Consider the following 23,162-nt stretch of genomic DNA (forward strand, 5'->3'; position numbering starts at 1 on the left):
ATGATCAAATGGGCAAAGTGAGGAACTGCTCAGGGGCCCAAAATATCCAGGGGCCCTAAACTTTCATGAGAAAGGTCTTAAGGTGAGTCTTGATTTTCTCCCTGATCAGAAGGGCCCTGTCTTGAAATGAAAGCATCATTATTTTAGTTCTGTACAAGTTCCTGATTCCTGAATTGATATGTTAAATATGTTAGACCAAACATCTGGGTAGGTTGTATTCCAGTACAGAAATATGTTGCACAGAGAGGCCCCCCTGCAGATTAATCCAGCTGTGTGGTGGCATCTTTTGAATCCTTTCACCTCGAGTACACAGTTGAAGAAAACAAGAAGCCTAAATTCTGGTCAGCTGATGTAAATTATTGAGCACTAGAGTTAATATATACATGAACAAGTGTTTTCTCACCCTCTGGCGATCAGTGGGAAGCTGACTTGTGAAATAATGTGTTATTACATAACTGAGATCACCAAGAACATGGCACACATCTTAATTGCTTACATAACAAATCAAAAACAGCATTGTCTCTTGCCTGTTTTCTTTTTCTTGCTGCTCTCTTGCTGAAACGTTCATCTTTGCCTCAGTTCCCAATCAGCGCCTGCAGGGGGCCTCTGAAGCTGCCAAGACACTGAGTGTGATTCCTCCATCTTCAGTCCCACACCACCGAGGCGTAGGAGACTTCTCTTCATGCCAGTGAGAAGGTGGGCGAGCAGCAGAAATAAAATAGAGATGAGAAGAAAAAAAAATCTCAGTTGCAGGTTTCCAACGCACTGCTTGTCTTTTATCCCCGTCCCTGCACGCTGCTCCATACAAGGAGGAGTGGGCGACGTGAGGCACCGGCCCCAGCCAAAGCTCCAGGCCACCATCCGTAGAAAAGGACAAGAGAAGCAGGGTATGCAAATCCATGATCACTGAGGAGGACAAGGCCCCACATCTTGATGGCATGTGGCAAAACCACAAAGAGAGATTTAAAGAAATCCACCTGAAAGAGATACAATTAATTGATATTATTTCATGTTAAAGTATTTAATAAAGTATATGACTTTCAATTGTTGGATGTATACAATTGTAACTAAGAATACTGTTTGTTATTGCCAAGAAGTAGGGTTGTAAATGTGAGTCTTAACACAGTTTCATTCATTTAAATCTTCTTTCAAATTAAACCTGTCTGTCACCCCATTAAAATGTGCCTTAATCTGCTCCTGGATTAATGTATTTATATTGTGTGCATTGTGTTATTCAAACGGTAGCAGTCCTCATGAGAGACATAACATCAGTGTTCTTAAGATACATAAGTCAGTTGCAGAACAATCAACAAGTTGATGATCACAGATCTCTTGTTGGCTGGTACAGAGACGGTTATGCATGAGACAAAGAGAGAGGAAACTTCCATTTGATTTGCTTAATCATGTGTTTGAACTTTCCACCTAGTGGGGCCAAGTGGGCTTGTGGTCCCACTACATATCACTCATGCTTCATCGAATGCCAAAGCACCCTCCAGTGGACTCTGAATGAAGTGCAGTGTCTTGGGTTGTATTGTAGGTCATCTACAAGCTTCACAGGTCAGACTTCCTGCCCTCTCTCAACCCCATTGTGTAAAAAATGCACCTAACAAATGCAAATTAATTTAGGCCACGCCTTAGCATTTCATACTGCAAAAGAAAAGAGAGTACTTCAGCTGTTTTGCAGCTAAACAAAGAATCTCTGGCAGCTCCAGGGGATGCTAATGCATGGCGGACACCGTCTTATTATACTGACAAAGAACAGACTATGCATACTACAAACAACTAGGAAGGGACAGAGCACAGTGTATTACCCCCTCCAACTTCCTTAATCTAAATAAAGCAGCATCTGTTTAAATCTAGGCAGGTCCTTGTTTGACAGTATTTGAAATGCATAGCTGTGTTTACATTAGTTGAAGGCATTCCTTGACTCACGCACTTATTTCTATTTTTTATACTTAAGGGAAACTTAAATTAATTTGGAACTGCGCCATGGTGCCAAGAGAAATGGTTGAACAAACAGTTTAATAGAGCAAATCAAACTAGCCTCTAAAACATCAGTGAGTCACTGGTGGGTCAGTCTTTGTGTCAGGCCGATTCTGGACTAATGTGTATAAAACAATGCAGAAGACATCGAGAACAATACCAATTAAAACTGCATGGACCCAACACAAAAAAATGCATTGGACTCAACAGCAATTATGAAAGGGTCACAAGAGGATTTGTGCAATGAAAAAAAAACATAATTTTTCTTATACTATTAGCATTTATAGGAATGTTTTTTGTATTCTTAATTTAATGTCGAATTTTTACCTTAAGTTTGTAATTCTCTGTGTAAGGAAGACCGAGCAAAAATGAATTTCATCGTGCACATGACAATAAAAATATCTTGAATCTTAAATATCTGAATGCGGTAGTTCCGCTCGACGCCGCTAGATGGTGCTGCTGTTCTTCCGCGTGATGCCTGGAAGGTGAAGGTGCTGCGCCTCCTTCATTGTCTCAGCAGAAGGCACCGGGAGTGGATCCACCACTCGGTTCAATGTAATCCCGTCTTTACCCGGCGCACTCACTCAGTCGTCCGCCATGGCGACCGCAGAAAGCCTCCTCTCCCGTCCGAGCAGCTTCTGAACACTGAACCGGGCTCCCCCTTCCTTCCTTTGAGCCGCTGCGGCTGGACGTGGATGTAACTTCATATCTCTTTTCAGCTGGGGGAGTACGTACGTGTGGGAGAACGCCGCATTTCGAGAGAAGAGGTAAGAGCCGTGCAGCCCGAGTCTCTTCACCCTGTGTGCTCTTCGGGGAAGTGATTCAACTTGTTTGATGAGATTAGGGTTAAGTCTTGAGAGTATGTTCGCCGTGTTGTTTTATGATCCCGATGATTTCGAGGGAGGAGAATAACTATCACTGCGTGTTTTAAAAGATAATAATCATTTGCAGCCACTAAATGTCCTATTTTGTCCTCCGGTGTGTGTTGCATTGCACACCTTGGCTGTATGGAGGTGTAGCTGCAATGCTTCATCTGTGACATTTAAAAGACCAGGAATGGTGCATTTGATGTCTGCCTCTTCTAGTTTCCAAAAGGTGTCCAGGTGAGTCAATGCCACATTTAGTGCCGCCTGACACAGTCCTCTGGATTACAGCAGCCTGCTCTATTAACCCACATCACAGTAATGGTGTGAACACACTACCAGACTGTGTGAGCTGGGGGAGTTCACCCTTTTCTTTGCACTAATTTCTTAAATATCACCGGGGCCGTTTTTAGGAGAGGCTTGAATGGCAGCCAAGCTCTGGTTGCAACATGCATGTATTTTGTTGGCTGTCATTCTCTTCACTTAACAAACACATGTAACCGTGCCAATAATACAGTGGGAACTTCTCGTGATTCATGCAATGCCAGCCACACCCATGTATCAGTGACTGTTTCAGAAAGCAGAGGAAATTGAGCTCTCTTTTTCTTTTCTTTTGTTGTTGTTGAGGAGCTTCAGGTAGACAGCTGGCTGTGTCGGCCTGGCTTCTGGTCGTTCAGCTGTCACTAAAGGATTCCAGCTGTGCCGTGTTGGACCGCACTGAAGGGCCCCTACGCCCTGTGTGCCCCTGCACACAGAGGAGCCACTGTTACCAGCCCAGAGACTCCATGAGCCAGCAGTCACAGCTCCATGTTACACACTTGTGGGGAATTTCAAGCAAACAAGGTTAAAGGCAGGGTGAGAAACACTCAGGGGTCTGTAAATGTCCCTCAGGCATGGAATACAGGGCGACAACGCTTTTATGTGACACTGTGGCCCCTTGAGCAAGGTGCCGGCTGTACAGCTAACTGGTGACTGTGTTGTGTGTTTGTTTGGACCTGAGTTACCGCTTCAGATAAGCACACAGAGCTAGACTCAGGCCTGGTGGAAATAATCACGGTCTACTCTTTCTCTGTGCTCCGTTTCACTCGGGCTTTGTTGGGAGAGTGTCTGGTAACGTGGGCATGCATGTGCAGGTCATATCAAACATGCATTCACAGACTCTGCTTGACACACCTGCCAATAGTCAAGACAAGAGGAAGTGAGCGATGACAGCGTGAGGATGAAATGCCGTAAATGACGTGTCTTGAATTGAATAATGTGCTTGTTTCCGTTCTCCCGGTGGCAGCATGTGGTGTGGTTTACATCAGCCCGGGGGAGTGTTAGTCTGCTGAGTGTACAGACAGGTGCGAATGATGAGCGTGCTCTCCTAACACTTGGCCCTGCTGGTTGGTGTTCATTAGCTCTTTATTTAAAAAAACAAACAAAAACGAAACAAATCTGCCTGTTGAATCCAAAATGTTTTGAATCCCTTCTGCTTTTTGCATTCATAAGTAACCCAAGAATGAATTTACGAATAAGTTCATAAGGGAAGAACTGATCTTAACCAACGTGATGTTCATGTGTAAAAGATTAGATAGATGTCATATTTGATTTTTAGTTTGATGACTAATTGTTATATACTAATAAAAGACTGGATAAAGTCTTAACATATTAGTTCGCCTCGGAACTTAAGAAATCTGTATATTTTGGTACCAGCTATAAGGACACAACGCAAGTTATGAGTACCGAGATGATTCTGACTTCAAAAATGGGAAGATCTGCTGCTCTTCCCTGTTTCATATCACTTCAAATGAAATGTCTTTATGCTTCGAACTGTTGTTCAGCCAAAACCAGCAGTTTGAAGACGTCTGCTTGGGCTCTGGGAATTTGTGACATTTTCTCATAATTAATTAATTATAGACCAACTGATTAACCGGTCAATTTAAAAAATAATTGACAATTTAATGTATAATGAAAGTAACCGTTAATCGCAGGCCTACCAGGCAATCACTCGTACGACAGTTTTCGGTGTTTGACTGGAAATGTTTTTTGAGCCTCTTCTAAGCGTCAGGCAGACCATCATCAGACAGAATTTAGTGCATGCTCTGTCCTTGGCCTATTTTCCTCTATGCACTCTGCTGGATTACATTATCCACTTCTTTTTTAAATGCCTTATTCAGCTTTCAGCTTCAGCTTGGCAGCAGTCACTCACCTCTGCGGCGGCTGAACAACTGCCCACTGGCCTCTCAGTACTCTGATGGAGCACTTGGTGAGGTCTCAGAATGACATCAGCCTGCTGGAATGTGCAATGGAGAGAGAATTAAGCAGGACAGCAGGGCCTCGGGGGACCTGGCTGTGGATACATGAGGGGTGGATCGCAGCCTGCTCATGTGTCAACCCACAGAGAACGATTCCACAACTTTGGCTGAGCGCAGTTCACCACCTGGGACAAGAAAAGAGCCACAGGGCACGTTACTCCCGATTTGGCACCTCCTCTTTGATTTGAATATCGGATGGGATCCTATATTGCTGGATGTGGCAGGCCAGCCGTGTACTGCTTTGTTTGCACCTGTGAGGTCACTTAAAGGACTGACGCCTCCATCTATTTGAAACCATTATCCATTACTTTTAGCCAACTTGTTCAACCGTTTATGATTTGCGTTAATTTGTTCATTCATTATTGTTTAGCTAGCCATTTATTCATTACCTTTAGCTATTTTAAAGATTTACCTATGTGTTTTTAAAAGTCAAATCCTAATTTTTTGTTTTTTTAATTAGTTTAGCTACTATACGATCTTTCAATGTATCCTGGAAAAAGTATTGGGTCCAAGTACCACATGCACTGGAACGTGTGAGGCTTTGCCGGTATTTGCTGTGTCTTAAATTCAAAGCAACACAGTAACATGGACGCTGTGTGGTAACACCTGTATTTAAATAGTTTATGCAATGTTCTCTATTACATTTTCTTTACTCTTTTATTATTTTTTTTCTCTGATTATTTAAATTCACTGCTCATTCCTTCCACATCTTTTTTAGTGTCTTCACGTATTTTCCTTGATTCCCTTGAGACCAATTAACACCCAACTAAGTACATGTCTGTGTTTCGTCTAAATGTCTTCTACAACTTCCGTCATCAATTATCAGTGGATTGACTCTTTGATTTTACACTTTGGCCTTGTGATTTGGGTGTCAAATCAAACTCGGACTGCTTGATTTGCGCTTTGAATTCTTTAATTTTTTTATTTACAGTAATTGGTTCTCCCACAGGCAACAATTATCAACCATTAGGGGCGAGTGCAAATACTGCATTTCAATTACTGTGTTCGTGTGACACAGCAGGTTGTGCAGCCTGCCCTCTCATCTCATGCTGCCTGCACTGATGCTCTGCAACAGGAGCCGTCTTACTCCTGCAACTCCTCAGTTCTGTTCATACTGAATGACTGAATGCACATATGTTTGCTTGACTTTCCTTTCCTGCTTTCTGTGCAGGCTGGGCAGTGAGCAGCATGGCAGAGCCAGACCCAGAGCCAATTGCCTCTGGAGCAGGGCAGCGTCTTGGAGCCCCAGAGACTCTTGGCATCAGTACACTGGACCCCGGGCACAAACCACCGGCCATGCCCCCTGGACGGCATGTCACCATCAGGGTCCGTATGTTGGACGACACAGAGGAGCTCTTTGACATCTCGGTGAGTTGTTGAATCCTTCTTGTTTTCCTTGATGGGAATACTAATGTCGGATTGTGACTCCTCGTTATAGCACAGTAGCCAATAAGCAGGTCCCGCTCTCATCATAGCAGCAGCAGCAGTCTGGAAACGGGTTGGCATGGCAACTGCATGACGTTAAATTGTTTAATGCATGGGTGAAACTGGAGGAATCATTTCAGTGTATCAGGGTTCCTTCAGTTTGTTGTAGTGGTGTATCTTCCCTGCTTCTCGTACTCCCAAACTGTCACAAAGCTGATCTACAGCTGTCTTATACAACCACACATGTATGTCTTCCTGACAACCTCTCAGGATATGTTTTGGGAAAGATGGACATCATTTTATTTCACCCTTCTGCCCTACCTCACGTGCTTTGTTAGATAATGTAATGACATAAGGAAGGTACACAAAAGAGGCAACAATATGTGATGTCTTTGAATGAGAGGAGCTGCCATTTAAATTCCATTCATGATTTCAGGATTTAGAGGATTAGCTTTCTCATCACAGAGATCTGCATTTAGACAATTGTATCAAAGCAATTTGCAGAGATTATGTTAAAGTTGAGCTAAAATTAGGCCTTTATTGTGAAGGCCATGTTACGTGATGATATATTGAAGCTCTACAAACTGAGGGTTTGGAATTGAAGCAGATCATTTGCAGATATCATTCTAAATGAAACTTGAATTTAAAAATAATTAGGGCAAGACTGTAGATATTCTTTATCATTCTTATATCGTCATTCTTTAGTGAATTTGAATTTGAACAAGTTGTGCCTGTGTAAAGACTAATATAGCACATTCACCTGAGCTTCATTGTTGTCAGAAAACAATTGAAAGAAAAAAGATTAGCCACATAAATGAGGCACATTGTTGTACAGACATAACATATATAAAATAATGCCAACAATGTCCTTAAAGGCAATAAGAAAACTTAAAGATCGTCGGCACACCTTCCCTCACCGATTCTCTGAGCTTGTGGTGTTTTAGAAAGGTCCTCAGTCAGGTCCTCAGTCGCTGATTTAATGGCAGAAACACAAGGTGGAGTCAGTGAAACGACTGTTCTTTTGTCTTAAACGAGAAGAACAAGTCCCAGTCTGGGACCACCGTCCTTCCTGTCTGGAAGAGAAGAACAAGATGAGTAGAGGAAAGTGGTGATTGAGTTAGACGGATACAGCAGCAGCCATTAAATGTAAATGAATGTTGCTTTGAGACTAGTTCTGCTGAGCTCTACTGACAGTTGGTGAGCATGGAGGGTACAGTGGATGTTTCTCTGGCTGTTTCCCAATGCAGTCTGGGTAAATGTTGCTCCTAGAACGGGAGGCGGAGCTCCCTGTGCATGACTGCTAATCTTTCTTGTGGTATCATGTGTCGTACTTAATACTCAAGGCTTACTTGATTATCACAGTGAGGTCCTGTTTGATTGACCTCATTTAACCCACATTACTTTGTGTGTACTTTGTGTTCAGTGCGGCGGTAAAGCCTTATTTGTTTTTTTTGTTTTACAAGACAAAATTCTTGATGGTCTCACTCAGTACACCATTTTTAAGACAACAAGCAGATGTGCTGCATCTGCTTTGTATTTTCTCAGGTTACAACAATCAGACCACTAATACGGGCCTTTCAAAATTGAACATCATCCAGCCAATAATGCTTCCATCTGAAACGAGGCAGAGCACTAAGGGATTTATTCAGCGCTCATAATCTGTGAAAACCTGCAGTGAAATTCTCCTCTCTAAGGAACCTCCGAGTTTTGTTGGCACAACATGTGGGATTCCTCAATCCTCCAAAGAACACTCACATTAGTGCTTTAAATCGTTTTTACATTGTTCAGAATCAGAATAAACTTTATTGGCGTGTGTGTACACAGACATGGAATTATAATACAATGCATACAATAAATAAGATAAATATCAAAAAGACACCAAAGACAAAAGAGTAGAACACAAACTACGCACTAACATGTACCTACAATATAAATAAATATCAAATAATGTGTATGTGTATATAGGGACAATGCAAATGGATGGACAATTTATTTGAGATATGAGTGCAGAAAGGTGGTAATAGTGCAGGTAGTGCAGCTGGAGGTTCATGTCCAATCCGTCTTTTGCTCAGTCTGTTTAAAGGTTTCATGAAGTTTGCTACAGAGATTACAAAACAACATCCTTGTCCTTGGAATGAAAAATCACTGCAGTGAGAGTTGCGTTGAGTGTTGAGACAGATGTTGCATAGCAGGTGAAATGCATGTGTAGCCCGTGCACTTCTACTCGGTGGGCCTTCTTGTGGCCACAGCTGACCATGATGGTGAGGTTTAGTTGATGATGGTGATCTTGGAATGGTTGCCGTCATTGCAGCAGACATGCTGGGCAGAAACCATCTGAAGTATCACTCGTGTAACAAAGGGCCCCCGCTAGCAGAAAGCTTTATTCATGCTCAATTTAACACACATTATGTCCTCCATCTCAAGACAGCACTTGAGATAAAAATCTCAGCGGGCTAGATATTGTCTTTGCCTGGAGGTGTGCAAGGAGTACATTTACTTTAGTCATCAGCTAACATTTCGGGGTGGAAAGATCTGTTATCTTTTTAATAAAAAACTGTTGAGTTTTTGTTTTTACATTTTAATTCAGTGTTGCTTATGCAAACAAAAACAGGGTATATAGTATACAGCACATGGTGAGTTGAGGAAGATATGTTTCTTTTGAGCCTGAAGATTCCTCACAATAATTTGTTCTGGCAGGATGCTTGGATGAAAGGAGTCGCTCAACTTTAGCAGTAACTTCTTTTCCTTTCCGTCAGCTACATGCCAGAAAAATGTCTGATTTTTTTAGTCCAGCTGAGATGGAGGATACAGAAAACATACATCAAATTATCTCAGATCCCGCTGATAATGGTCTCTTCCCTGCAGCAGTAAAGTGAGATAACTGCATGGTCTACAAACCACATTTGTCACGCAATTATCTCCTTTATTTCGCAGCGGGAACATACAGTAATGTTTGAGAAGAGGCGGTTTATCTAAGGTGATTTCCTCGTCAGATTGACTTAAGGTAGGCTTTTCTATGTGTCTCTTTAAGAAAACAAAAAGCAGCTGACCTCACGCTGTAACTGACACCAAAGGCTTCAGTTCCTGCTCCTCTCGGTCAGAGGTTTAAGTTTCCACGTCAGCGGGCAGAATATCAGATGGTCCAGAAACAAAAAGGGGCCACTGAGCCACCGAGCCATCTCATGGGTCACATACCATACTATGGCCTACTTAGCACTCTGGCTGTGAACACACTTGTGTTGATGCTGATGATGTTTGGCTGCACAGACCCGGACAACTGTCCTTTGGCATTAAATACCAAGTACACTTTTGCCAAAATATTGGTTTAGTTGCCCTTTTCATCACGGCTTTTGATGGAATTAGTATTTAAAAATGGGCAGCTTGCTTCCGTCCAATTAACATGTTCAGAGTTCAGTGGAGCAGCAAACTGCAGCCCTCAGTCTGACTTGCAGTCCTCGGGGCGAACTTACACTTACTCTGACTGTACTGATGTTTTGACGCTTATGTTTGCTGATGGCTGGTAGAGGTTTGGCAAAAGTTGCCCGTGAGGAGTGTGATTGTAGCAGGAGGTGGGGGATGGGGTAGAATGATGAAGGGAGACTGAAGAGAAGAGTCGTGTTCATTCCTGTGAATGAAAGAAACGGTCGGGCTGTATTAGCCGGACCTTATGGCGAGAATAGAGAATACTAATGAATACAACCTAACAATGTACTTTCCATTAACACTGACATTACAACACAGATGTTCTCAATTGGAAATTCAGATCTCACACACACGCACACACACACACACACACACACACACACACACACACACACACACACACACACACACACACACACACAACCCTTCTGTTCTTCCTTTCTAACTATAATGAGCGACTAAGCGAGTGCAGTGTGTCCTCTCCAGCCATCACTTTGTCCATTACAGTCACGGTACAGCCCCCTTTTGAAAAACTGCAGTGCAGAGAGAAATATCAAATCCATTAATTACAAAATTACTGACCTTTCACCTCTTGGCATTTTCATTTGCTTTCCGTATTAGTTTTTTTACCCAGCACATTCTCATTAAACTACAATATATTACTTTTGCTTTCCTAACTACTGATTAGATCTACAGCAAATTAAAACACAAGAAAAACACATTTTGAGCCAAGCGAGGACCAAACTTGGATCCAAACTGTAATATTTCAACTGTTAGATGGATTACCATGCACATTTATGGTTTAGTGAGGTTAAATCTAAATTACTTGGTGATCCCCTGTCTTTTCCTCTTATGCCACAAGCGAGACAAGATTATCACTTATCCAGAATCTGGCCCTCGATCATTATGCAATTTTTCAGGAAAGCCTAGTGAACTTTACCATTTCCCCAGAGGCACTAGGCCACTGTTCTAGCCTTTTTGATTTGGAGTAGGTGTTATTAACCTGGGTTACATATGCAATAACTTAAATAAACTAATATTAAATAACAAGTTTATGGATTGACTTAAACCTTTGTATTCATGGTTTCCTGATGATGTTTTCTTTCAACTTTGTTGATCCACTGACTTTTCATCCAGCACCATCATCAGGTCAACATGTTGATTTGACCGATACTTTTTATGAATGAATATTTGCAAAACTAATGAAGTTCTCATGAGCCTCAATTGTACTTCAAGTTTACTCTCAATACGTCAAACCAGGATGGTTACCACGACCTGCTCAACACCAGTACGCACATCAGCATTGTCATTGTGAACCTTTTAGCACATCGTTTATCCCAAAGGGCCACCGTTCCAGTGAGTACATGTTCCAAAACATTGTACATCATGAGAGTAAAGATGTTCTCAGTTTTTTTTTTCCAAAGCCTGTAGAAGATTGGGAGTATCAGAATTGAATATGGGGGCGGGTGACAGCGTTAGCTTTTGATCAGTGACGTTAGATTACAAATCTGTGGATTTTAGATGTTTCCCGCCGCCTCTCCGATATCACCCTCTAATAATGCATCATTCCAACATATCGCACTGATGTGTCTACAGATAGTAGAAAACATTAAAGCTAACATTATCATATGCCTTTTAAATACCTGAGCAATGTAAAGCCCTCTCCACATTCTGGCAGGAAGCATGTCTGAGGTCGACTCACTGAGTCTCAATCGTATTTGCTACAGAGTTCATGTGACAGGGTGTAATTCATCTCTCACTGACCACGCTGTCTGTAATCTCGATGTATCATCCCCGCGGCTGGATCCATAGTTTATCACAAGCATTTCCAACATTTGTCACAGCAGAGGAGATACAGATGCGTGCACTGAGTGAGATATGAGATAAAATCCTCTCTGCTTGTGATGTTCAACCTATTTCTGGCCACAAACATTTGATCCTTTGGGAGATTTGTTTTTATTCTTTTCCACATTCCCCTAACTAAAGCATGTTAACAGGGCTGCAGGGACCACCGAGGCTAAAGGGAGCAATGTCACAAATAGAAGGGCCTGCATGCTTTAGAGCAAGGCTCTCACACCAGCCCAGAGGGCTTACCATCGTCCCACCAGTTGCCATTCTACGCCCCATATGCCCGCAGCCATTCATTGTGAGGGTGAGGGCCATTAGAACAGCTCTAGCGTGCCTTGTGGTCCGCTGCCTGGCAATGAGGTCCTGTCTTAATGAGTAGAAACATGACGAAGGGCTTTTTTCAGCTCTGTCTGTCACTGACTGGCCCGCAGCGTGGAGGAGGAGCTGGGATGTTTCTGCTGTTGGTGCCACCTTTTAGAGCAATGTCCAAATGCCCATAGTCAGTTATAAGAAGAGCATATGCAGCCACATATTCACTGCAGATCTGGGTACCAATTACTTAATTAATTGGATTGGCTAAGGCTTCATCTTACTGGTCAAAGTGCTCATCAAATGTGACCACCATGCTAACGCCATTGGTATATAATACAATAAATGAATTACATGAATCGGTGTGTCAATTACATTTTGATTTTGAAGAATCTTCACACCCCATTCATTTTCCTTACAGCAGTAAATGTTTAGTAGGTTATAATAAATGATGTATATGGTCATTTTTGCACCAACATTTTATTAACCAAACTAAGAATTGTATTGTAATTCATTTGGGAAAATACTTTTCTGATCAGTCAATAATAAAAGTAAACATTAGATATGATTGGTGCAGTGTTAACAGTTGATCTACAGGAATATCATGCTTTCAAGGAATGATTCCATGTTTGGGGAAAAACATTTACTTACGTTCTTGTTGAGAGTTATGTAAGAAGATCCGTACCACTCTTACATTTGTACATTATATATGTTGCTACAGCCAGCAGCTTTATGCTAAGCTCAGCTTAGCATAAAGACTGGAAATGAGTGGAAAACCACTATCCTGGATCTGCCTCCTAAACTCCACAATTAACATACACATTTTAGCTTCTTTTTTTGACATTAGTACATGTTTGCTTTTGGTTAATACCTCCCCACTGATCATGCTGAAGCTGAATATGCTAAAGAACATATGTTCAGATGTTCAGACAAGTCTGCCCTGATTATTAAGCATTTGCTCGGCTAAATTCTTGGTATCTGGTTTTTGTATGCTGTTATTAGGAAGTATTAATTCTATTAAAAAAAATCTGCATCAATGCTAACTTGCAGCATCACAATCAGTAATGCAATTGAAACTCACAGGGATGTCATCTTTTGCAACATGGCCTCTGCACGGTGTAACACGTAAGCATAATTCAAATTCGAGCTACATATTATTTGTGCCCATTACAGACCACCAAAGGTTCTCAGTATCTTGTGTTCCAGTTTCAAACGTGACATGTCGACTGTAACGGAGGCAGAGCTCAGAGGGAGGAAGGCCGTCTGGTCTCGACTCTTGAAGCAGTGTGCTAAATCCTGTTAAACTCAGAGCTGCGTGGGGACACGGGCTGCTTCCCCAGCCCCATGGCGCTTTACTGGGGGGGAACTGACAGAGGTGGTGGTTGCACTAGTTGGGCACAGAGGAGGATTTGGCACCAATATTTCTTGATGAGCTGTCATTGGCAGAATAGGAATGCGAATTAGATTTGATTGGCTGTTTGAGTATTTGGGAGAATGGCACAGAAGCTGCGCAGCCCAAGGCAACAAATCCAACCCTCCCCTCTAGTTTCCACCATGTCAATGAGCTTTCTAAACCCATTACCAGCACCAGCACCCCCCTCCGTCCCCGTCCCCGTCCCCGTCCCCTCGTCCCCCCGTCCCCCGTCCTCTCGTTCCCTAATATGAGTCATGCACAAGAAACAGTGAGATCTATTTAGATTGACTCTGCTCTGACTGGAGCATTCCCCTGATGCAGATAGCCATTTTTAGGTTCCTGAAGTGTGCCTCTGTTGTGCAGGGTGAATTTGCTCCTATAGCTCTATAGTAGAAAGATGTGAGGAGATGATGACTATGGCAATCCCCTGCCCCTCCCTTAATTCTTAGTAATCCTTACAGAGAGTTGTGAATGAAAGATTGTTACAGACCGTGTACCGATAAATAGCGATGCTCCAATTTGAACTCATGTCACCTTGAAAGTGTTTGCGGCTCGACTGTGGAGACGTTCAGAAAGAGAATTACTGACCTCCAGACATCTGATGTGTGTCTCTGCTTTCTGTTAAGCTAACATAATACATTTGCTCTCTTTTTGGAGCCTCAAAATGGAAACACTTCTTGTTTCTATTCTTTAAGACCGTATCGCATTAGCCCACTTTGAGCTTGTTGTTGTTCTCTCCGTTATTCTCTGTGGCCTCCTGCCACGGAAATAAATTATTTGCCGTTGCTCATCCCTCCCGCCGCTGCCAGAAAGCACCTCGTTGGCACGACTGCCTCGACCTTTTGAGCTGTGTGTGAATACGCTCCCTCTGAGCTGGCAGTGCGGGTCTTAGCAGGATGCCCTCTCTGTGAACATACATCGCTATGAATTTCAACGCTATGCGAGTCCATGTTTGAAAGGGCACATGGAATCACGCTGGTCTACGTGCGGGTTGCTATGGCGACATATAGAGTTGGACGAGGAGCGTCTGAGCCGGTTGCTGTGGAGTTCTGTCTTTCACTGATATCTGCTGATGGGGGGGGGACACTAACACTAGCATGGGGATACGCTGCTGCACACCAATTATGACTAACATATTCAGGAGACAGCCGACATCGCTGTGGGCTCAGGGTGTGTGTGCAAGTTTCATATTCAAATTCATTGACTTAAAATATGACTGACAATGATAAGGTGTGAGGGATTATTAGCTCGTCTTGGTTGCAGTGCCGATTAACCCAGTTTCCCTGAAAGATGGCATTGTGTTTAAGGGTTGCAGGGATTTGGGGGGAGGGGGTCATATGCTTGGTGTCACTGTAAGAAACTAAAATATGTAAGATGTGTGTGCTACTGTAGATTCAGTTCTGTGGTGGTTTTGGAGGCTCCCACATGCAGCGCATATAAGACAGCTTTCTATTTGTTCTTTCCTCTGGTGAATGATAGACATTGAGGCTGGAAAATATTAAAAGTGTTCAGTAATGTGAGTGTGCCTTGCATCATTCTTGCACTGACTGAAAATATTTTCGTACTTTCCAAACAGGAACTCTGAACCCTTGGTTGCCTTTCTCTCATGGCATGAAATTGAAAATCCAGCAGCGGAATACTGTTGGGGGGGAGGGGGGAGTTGTGTGGTTGTTTTCCCACGCGCCATCTTCCCCCCTCACATCCCGAAATGTAATTGGGTCGTGAAGGATGAGAGACACAGGAGAGGAGCAACAGTGGGAATTATGTGGTGGCTGTTGGTTATACTCTACTAACATGCTGGAAATCAAACACATTTCAGTCATAAGGATAAACGGCATTTTTATCAGATTAATTTATTAAAAGGTTTTTATCTAAACCCAAGGTACTTCATGGAAAAAAAATGTATTAACATATTGTTGTTTTAGAGATGAAATTGGTGAAACAAATAGGATCGCAAATTGTTGTTGTTCTGATCTTTAGTGTCTTTATTTTTGCAATAATCAGTAACCTCCCAGCTATGACAGGCCACAGTACCAGAAACCTCAGTTTCCCATATACCTAAGATTGCTGTCTTTTGTGGATTCATGTGTGCAGCCACAGAATGTGTTTCCTTTTTTGTTTTGTCCTGTTTACAGAATGACAGTGTTTTGGTGACAGTGGATGAATAATATGACTGAATGCTTGTGCATAACCAACCCTGGCTTTCCCATATTGTTAGGGTGTTTTTCACAGCCTCTTCACAGCATGTTGAAATCAGATATGCATCATGCATTTGGTTGGAATGTGCATAACTAAGCGTTGCAATTCCCTCTCAGAAATATGTGTTATTCCTGTGAGAGATGCTGCAACCAAAAGAAATATATATATTTTTAAAGGAGAGCATGGGGGATTTATATCGCAGTAGTGTGAGCAATTGATTGCTTGAATGGTTAAAACCTCCATCATATGTTTCCTCTCCATTTTCCATAAAGCGCATGCAAACATCGGCTCAAATGGTTCACTCCAACACAGAGAAAGCTATTCACTCTGCATCATTCATGCGGCTTCCTGGAAGGACAGACTACACAGAGCTACTGAGGAGAGCTGTCACTGCTGTCAGGTTTTGTCCACCGCCACCATTATGCCGCACTGCTTTCTATACTGTGCACAGGTGCATCGGGCTAAGTGATGCCTTTACAATAAGTCTTGTTCCTATGGTAACCAAGATGGATGTTCTCGTGTTTGTCTGGTTCAGACAGTGGAGTCGACTGCCCGTGTGACAGTGTGTCAATGCACAAAGAAAGGATGAGGCGTATGCAAACATAACCTGTGATCTTTTTGTGGACGCATTAAGGTGGATTCCTTTCACTTCTTATTCCCATAGATAAGTCCATTGAATGTCAGCCTTTCATGACAGTTCTGATCCTTTCATTAAGCTCATGAACTGTGGAACTGTATCCCTCCACATCCCAGTACATGATGGGTGTGGCAGCAGCGCTGCTCCTAACTAGCCTCCCGTCTCCCTGTGATGTCCTTCTGCTCTCTAAGGGTGAACCCCTCGTAGGAACCGGTTTGCCACAGCAGCACTGTCGCCTTGCTATAAATTATGAATTTCTCATTGAGATTCAGGGGGCTAATTAACATGTAGGACCTGCCTGGTGTGATATCATGGGATTATCCTTATCCGGTGGTGCCGTATTTTACTCCCGGTGCTGTGGCTTCACCTTCCATGCTTGTATCTCCTGAAATGCTCTTATCAGTTAGAAAGATACAGCCATGTGCTGCTGCACCACACATGCTGCTCTTCTTCTTTTCTCATGTTAAGTTTCTGCCGTGCCTCGGTGGTAAATAAAACGCAAATTGCTTCATTTCACCCCAGCTCTGTTTTTCGGTCAGCGCTGTAGCTCTGCCCGCAGTGAAGCCGTTCCCATGATGCATTTGCTTGACATTTTGCAAATCAGAATTCCTTTCAGCTGTACCTGTGCAGCTGAGTCTGCCTACCACTGCTGCCTGTCGGTAATTGAATTTGGGGTCTCTTGGGTAGATGGAGGAGATGTGTGGGAGGGAGAGTGAATGTAGCAAAACTGTGTGTGTGTGTGTGTGTGTGCTCTGAGGAGGGGGGTTGGCGGGACGGCGGGGGATAGGCATTGACCTGCCAACAATCGCTCCTTTCCCCCTCTCCTTATTAAAGTGGGAACTGTTACATAAGCTACCAGCGAGAGCAGCAAACCTGAGGCTTTCATCTGTGCTGTTTTTTTGCTTTCCTCTATTTCGGCATGTTTGGGTTTCAGTCCAGGCATCCCAACTTTTGAACTTTTTTCTGGCTGTCTCTATTGGAAGGTGACACACGGAAGTCCAGCGCTGGAAGAATCACAGCTCTGTCAATGGCTCCAGTGTGGGAATGCCCCTTAATAGATATCAAAAGATTTTTCCCAGGGAGCGTCTGCTTTCATACAAGCAGCAGGGAGCTGGTCTTTTCTGGGCATTTAAGGTCTCTGGAGTCTCAACATCAGCTGTCACTGCAAGGGCTTTTGAAGTCGCTCGCTGGAGCTGTCTGGTAATATAATGAATTCTTGCTGTTTTGAGTCCTTGTGAGCTGCAGAAGTTGAACAACAGGGTCAGCCATGTTAAGTACGGCGGACACATGGTCAGCTTGATTCACATACTGCTACTCACCTTACAGTTAAAGATGAGTTTTTCAAACTTCTTGTACATTTTCTTCTTTGTGTCTCCATGCATATTTTTGGCTTTTTAGAGGAATGGATTGGTAGTCTAATCATCTTGTTTTTACTTTCAGCTGGAGACGCATGTCTTGTGGTTTTAGTGTGACAAGCTTGCTTTATTTAATTTTAATTAATTACATGCAGTTCAAATGTTGGGTCTTTGGCCACTTAGTTGACCTACTGGTCATTTTAAACAGACAGACAGTGTCTAAGCATTTAGCCTAATACATATATATTTGATTAGTGAAATTACTCTCAAATGACTTATACGGACGGCGGAGTCGAATGTGAACCATGTGGTTTAGATAATATTATTAGTGCAAGAGTCAAAGTGTGAATGCCGAGGAACCAATAGTTTGATAAGTTTTGCAGAATTGTGACCCTGTTCGACCCTCACTTTCCTTGTGGATAATAAAGCAAATCACATACAGCATAAACAGATCACTTGCAGTGTTTTAATATGAAACAAAACTTGCAGTAAAATTTCAGATATTACTATACCAGCCAATGAAGGATATACAACGTGCAACTAATATATAGACACTACGAACTAAACCTTCTCTTGAGGAGGGTTGGCATGTTGCTGCAGAATGTAGGTTACCATGGAGATCTTAAAAAGTGATCAGCATTGTGCGCTGGAGAGCCAGGGTTGCACCCAGCATTGGCTCGCTGACCTCCCCTGGTGAGACGAACCCCAGGCATGCATTCAAAACCAAAACACTTAAGAGGGAACCTCTTGTGTCTTAAACCTCTTACTCGCAGAAACACTCACGTTCCCTCCTCATCTATTGTTCATGGGTGGTTAAATTAGTCAGAGTGGGTTGTTTCTGTCTCTGAGAGCCCTTAAACAGCACTCTTAAAGCAAGAGGCCAGTGTTACCATACCCAGAGCCGTGTGTGGTTTAAAGCCTCACTAATGTCATGGCACGTAGAGATGGTTCTGGGTGTGCTTGAGAAGCCATGATCAACAGGGCGTGGTTTTTGCACCCCTATGTGTTTTGGCTTCCAAAAACCATGGTTATGGTAACAGTAATTACCACAATATTTGGGTGTGTGTATATATGGAGCGAAACGCTGCACCTCTAAATGTAGCGCATGCGTTGCTCCATAGAATGATTGAAATGAAACGATAATTACTGATAATTTAACCGTAAGCGCATGCTCCCCTTCAGCTCCACAAGACTCGTGTAAAGATATTGTTTTTTTCCTCAGAGATTAGGAATCACAATTTCCCTTATGTTGCCATGGTAACTGGTCTTGCTCTGTCTTCCAGTGGAGAGGGATTGGTATTCTGTAGTCATTCACAGAGGCCCAAATTCCTGCTGGACCTGGTGGCCTGCAGACATGGAGCAACAGCTGCCTTTTACAGAGGCTGCGCCGGCTCTCGCATGTGTTTGCCAGCTTGAGTTTGTGCCCGAGTTCTCCACCGACAACTTTTGAATGTGAGATTTCACCTCAGGACTGCGTCCACATTTGCCACGCTGTGCAGAACAAGTGCTAATGCTGCCGCCATGGGCTGGTTCACGCAGACGGCTGAGGCTTTAAACTGTGCTGCATTAAAATGTGCAGTATGAAGCTGCAGGGAATGTGATGTGTCAAAGGGACTTGACTCCTGGTCCGAACCGCGCTGGTTAGTTTCTCAGAGTGCTCCTGAAACCCAATCGCATACCTCTCATTGCAGGTCTCCTACCACCTGCTGAGATTTATACATACTTTGTCAGCAACAACCCAAACAGAGGAAAACTAAAGCAATACATGTTGTGATTGGATGGATTACCATTTAAATGTAAAACTGATTTGTCAGAGCCAAATGTAGTGATGAAACTATGTTACTATATATGTACACTGTGTGTCGCCGATCTGTGTTCCTGGGCTTGTCTAAATAGTCAATTAGAGCATTATTGACGGATGTGTCGGATCGATCCAGAGAGGAAAACACCTCAGTAGCCCAAGTATCAGACTGGGCTCCCTTTCACACTGGTTTGTTTATGAGAGGATGATTCCCTTTAGCTTTGGTGATTCCCTGACTTTTCCTCTCGCGCCACCCAAAAGGTTGACATATCATGGTTTCAAGTGAAACGTCTTAACAACTGGATGGATTGCCATGAAATGTGGTACCTTTAGTTACTTTTGTTTAGAGAACTTCAGATTTGCTCCGATACAGCCTGGATTCTCAATTGTCTATTGGCACATATGCACTGATCCAATATCAAGTCTGTGGTTCGCTTTGGAAATCTATGATGGAAGTAGCTAACGAGTGAATTATGTCGCTTCTTTCTCATTACAGTCAGAATTTACACATGCGCATTACCAATCGGTCAGTTAGCTGGAGTTGGTAATATTTTACACGTGACAATCCCACCAGTAAAACTGTGTGTGTGTGTGTGTTTTTTTTAATGGTTTAGACCTGCTAAACATTAACATTTTATCAATAATGTTAGTATGCTGCTGTTAGCATTTAACAAAAAAAATCTGCAGAAACACAAGTATCAATAAAGGCAGCTGTGTGTTAATGTGTTCTCCAAAAAAACACACTTATTTAACTTTTGGTTGGGGTATATTTTAAAGATCTAATGACCACCTATTTTGAGTTCAATGATCACTGGTTATAGCAGCGGCATCACGGGTGCTTTTTTTTAACTCAGTGCTTTCTTAGTTGTTGACCTTAATCCTCATCCACAGGAAGTGCAGCCTTGGTCTGAGGCTTGTGTCTCTACATCTGCGTGCTCTGAGGTCAACTATATTCTGACCGGGAAACCCCAGAACACTTTTACTCTTGCCAAGTGGTGATTAGAGGTTAATTGTGAAAACATTAAAAGATGTAAAAAAAAAAAAAAAAGGAGATAGTGTTTCTGCAGCTATTGACTACTTTTGAAAAAAAACAACAACATTCGCTTATGTTTGGTCTGATTTAATAGCGTTCAACCTCCTTTTATTCTAAAAAAAAAAAAGACTACATGTGTTTGGGATGAAATGTGGCTAGATTTGACAAGGTTTTGGATGCGAGGTCACCAGAGCTCATCAGTACAATCTTGCGACTACATCACAGGGCAGAGAGCCTCTGGATTTGCAACCCTGGTGGATAAGTAGTTTAAGGCTAATCTTGAGGAGGCCAATTGATTGGCCTCACCAGTAAAGCAGCATGTGCAGCTGTCATTATTTATTACTGGTGGAGATTATGTGGAAGCGAATGTGCGGCAGGACAGATCCAACAACCAGCACTTTCTTCGAGAGAGACCTGCCTGCTGCAGCTCTGGAAAGCTTCCAATTCTCATCCACTTCACTTGCTCTGTCTTGCAATGTTAACAAAAGCGAGAAAATAATGTGTATCCGCCCCGGCTCTTTCTTGACCCGTGCAACACCCTTCCACCAAGTTTCATTAAAAACAGGCCAGTTTCCCCCATAATCCTGCTGACAAAAAAACAAACCAAACCAGAAACATATTCTCCATGGCGGAGGCCATTAGAGTTAGACTGTGAGTTGGACTGTGAATAATCAAATAAATTGAAGGAATTTAAAATAAATAAATGAGAATAATCATTAGTTTCAGCTTTAATTAGGAGTGGGTGATATGGGTGTAATTGTCCGTCATGGTACAGGTAGACTTACATGCAAAAACATGAGTTGATTTAATTCTTTACTCAATTTCCTGAAAAATAATTGGAAGCTAATTTGATGATTGATTCATTGTTTCAATAATTTTTCAAGAGGCGATTACAATGTTGTCTTGGTTACAGCTTCTAATGCTGTATGTCTTTATCGTACATTAATCATGAATTTGAAAATCTGAACCTTGGGCTACTAGAATTGTTTTTCTTGCTGAACATAACCTTAGACGTAGTATCTACATATAAATCGTGATGTAGTACGTTTTCTGCTTTATTGATTAAAAATCATTTTGAGCATATTATCTGACTATTCTCTGAATATGCTTAAACCAGGTACTTGCTATTTACGTCTAGTGAAGTTATGGTGCCAATTGATAGACTATGTTGCCCACAATGAACTAATGCACATTAAGGGGAAAACAATCTTGATGAAAACGTTATGGCACATTTTATTGTTTGTGGGATGCATCGTATCGACCAAACAAGCCCAAATCAAACCCGATGTTGAATCACAGTTGCTTGTCCTAATATTTTGGTATCTCGCCTCCTCCTTGTTGTAGCTGCTGCCTTTTCATTTTTACACGTTGGGATTATTAATATTTCTTGAATTTAAATTTGGCACATCAGAAATCAACATATTAATTTTCCTATTGATGCTCATGCGCCGTACCTTAATGACATCCCATATTATGAACGTGCTCTCTCACGGTCTTGATCTCTCCAACACGCAGCACGTAAGCGGACGTCTCAGTGGTTATGTAGATCAGTGTGTCTGCTCCAATATTAGCAAGCTGCTGTTTATATAGCCAGGGTGGCACATTTACTTGCATTTAATTAACAAACCGTGGATATTAATGTTTCCACAACAATGTGCCCCATCTGGCATGTGCCCGATAACCATGTGTGTTAGTGAAGTATACCTGGCCTGTCACTGATCTGTCTCAGCCAATGCCCAGATTGTTAATTCAACAGCTGTTCCTCTGTCTCTTAAACTGCTCCGGCATTAATTTGAGATTTCTGATATTGTCTTACAGTCCCAGCAGCTTAACATGTTTTAATTAGGAAACTAAATATTGAAACAGTTGGTTTAGAATGTGCCCACACAATTACAGACGCATACATTTCTGACTACTGCCCCACAGCTGATCGAGAATTCAGATCTTAGGGGAAGTGTACCGCTCTGTGGAGACGTAAATGATACTTGTGTGCACTGGCTTGGTTTACTGGGAATAGGTACCATGAAACTGGAGCCCTTGTTGGTTTGTGCTTTGGCTCGGTGGACTCTGACAGATTGTGGATTGGATGTGACTTTTTAGGGTTTCAGTTTTTCTTCTTTCTTGTGCAGAGGACTGGTGAGGACTTTGGTGCCATTATGAAATATTTTCAGTTTTTGGTGGTCAGTTTGAGATTAATTTAGACCGTCGTCCTCTCAGAGGAACCTCTGCTAGTGAGGTTGAGTGTTGGATGTAATCTTCACCCTGCTATGTGTAGTCTACTAGATAATCTCTGATTCAGTTCACTGATGTTTTTATTTATTATAAGACCATCCGAGGCTTGCTTGGTACCTATTATTTAATCAATCCAAATTATTAATTTGAATTTATTTCTTAATTAATTTCTTTGACATGACTATATACACTATCGTTCAAATGTTTAGGCTTCTCTCACCAACAGAACAGTTTTCAGCTGCGCGAACATAATTGCTCAGGGGTTTTCAAGGGTTTTCTATTCATCCATTAGTCTTCTAAGGTGATTAGCAAACACAATGTACCGTTAGAACACTGGAGTAAA

General features: G+C 42.4%; 1 protein-coding gene across 2 annotated transcripts in view; it reads left to right on the top strand.

Annotated features, from left to right (window-relative positions):
- Nucleotides 1–2,515: 2,515 nt before the first annotated feature.
- The window catches only part of LOC137782682 (FERM, ARHGEF and pleckstrin domain-containing protein 1), a 49,484-nt gene continuing 28,837 nt past the window's right edge, over nt 2,516–23,162 (top strand). For both annotated transcript variants that reach the window (XM_068572207.1, XM_068572208.1), the window contains exons 1-2: nt 2,516–2,750; nt 6,315–6,511. In XM_068572207.1, the coding sequence (XP_068428308.1) occupies nt 6,332–6,511 (180 nt within the window). In that variant the 5' untranslated portion in view covers nt 2,516–2,750; nt 6,315–6,331. The remainder of the gene's footprint in view (nt 2,751–6,314; nt 6,512–23,162) is intronic.

The sequence above is a fragment of the Clinocottus analis genome, unplaced genomic scaffold (genome assembly GCF_023055335.1).
Source record: "Clinocottus analis isolate CAN_PGR_092001 unplaced genomic scaffold, fCliAna1.0.p SCAF_12, whole genome shotgun sequence".
Taxonomy (NCBI): Eukaryota; Metazoa; Chordata; class Actinopteri; order Perciformes; family Cottidae; genus Clinocottus; species Clinocottus analis.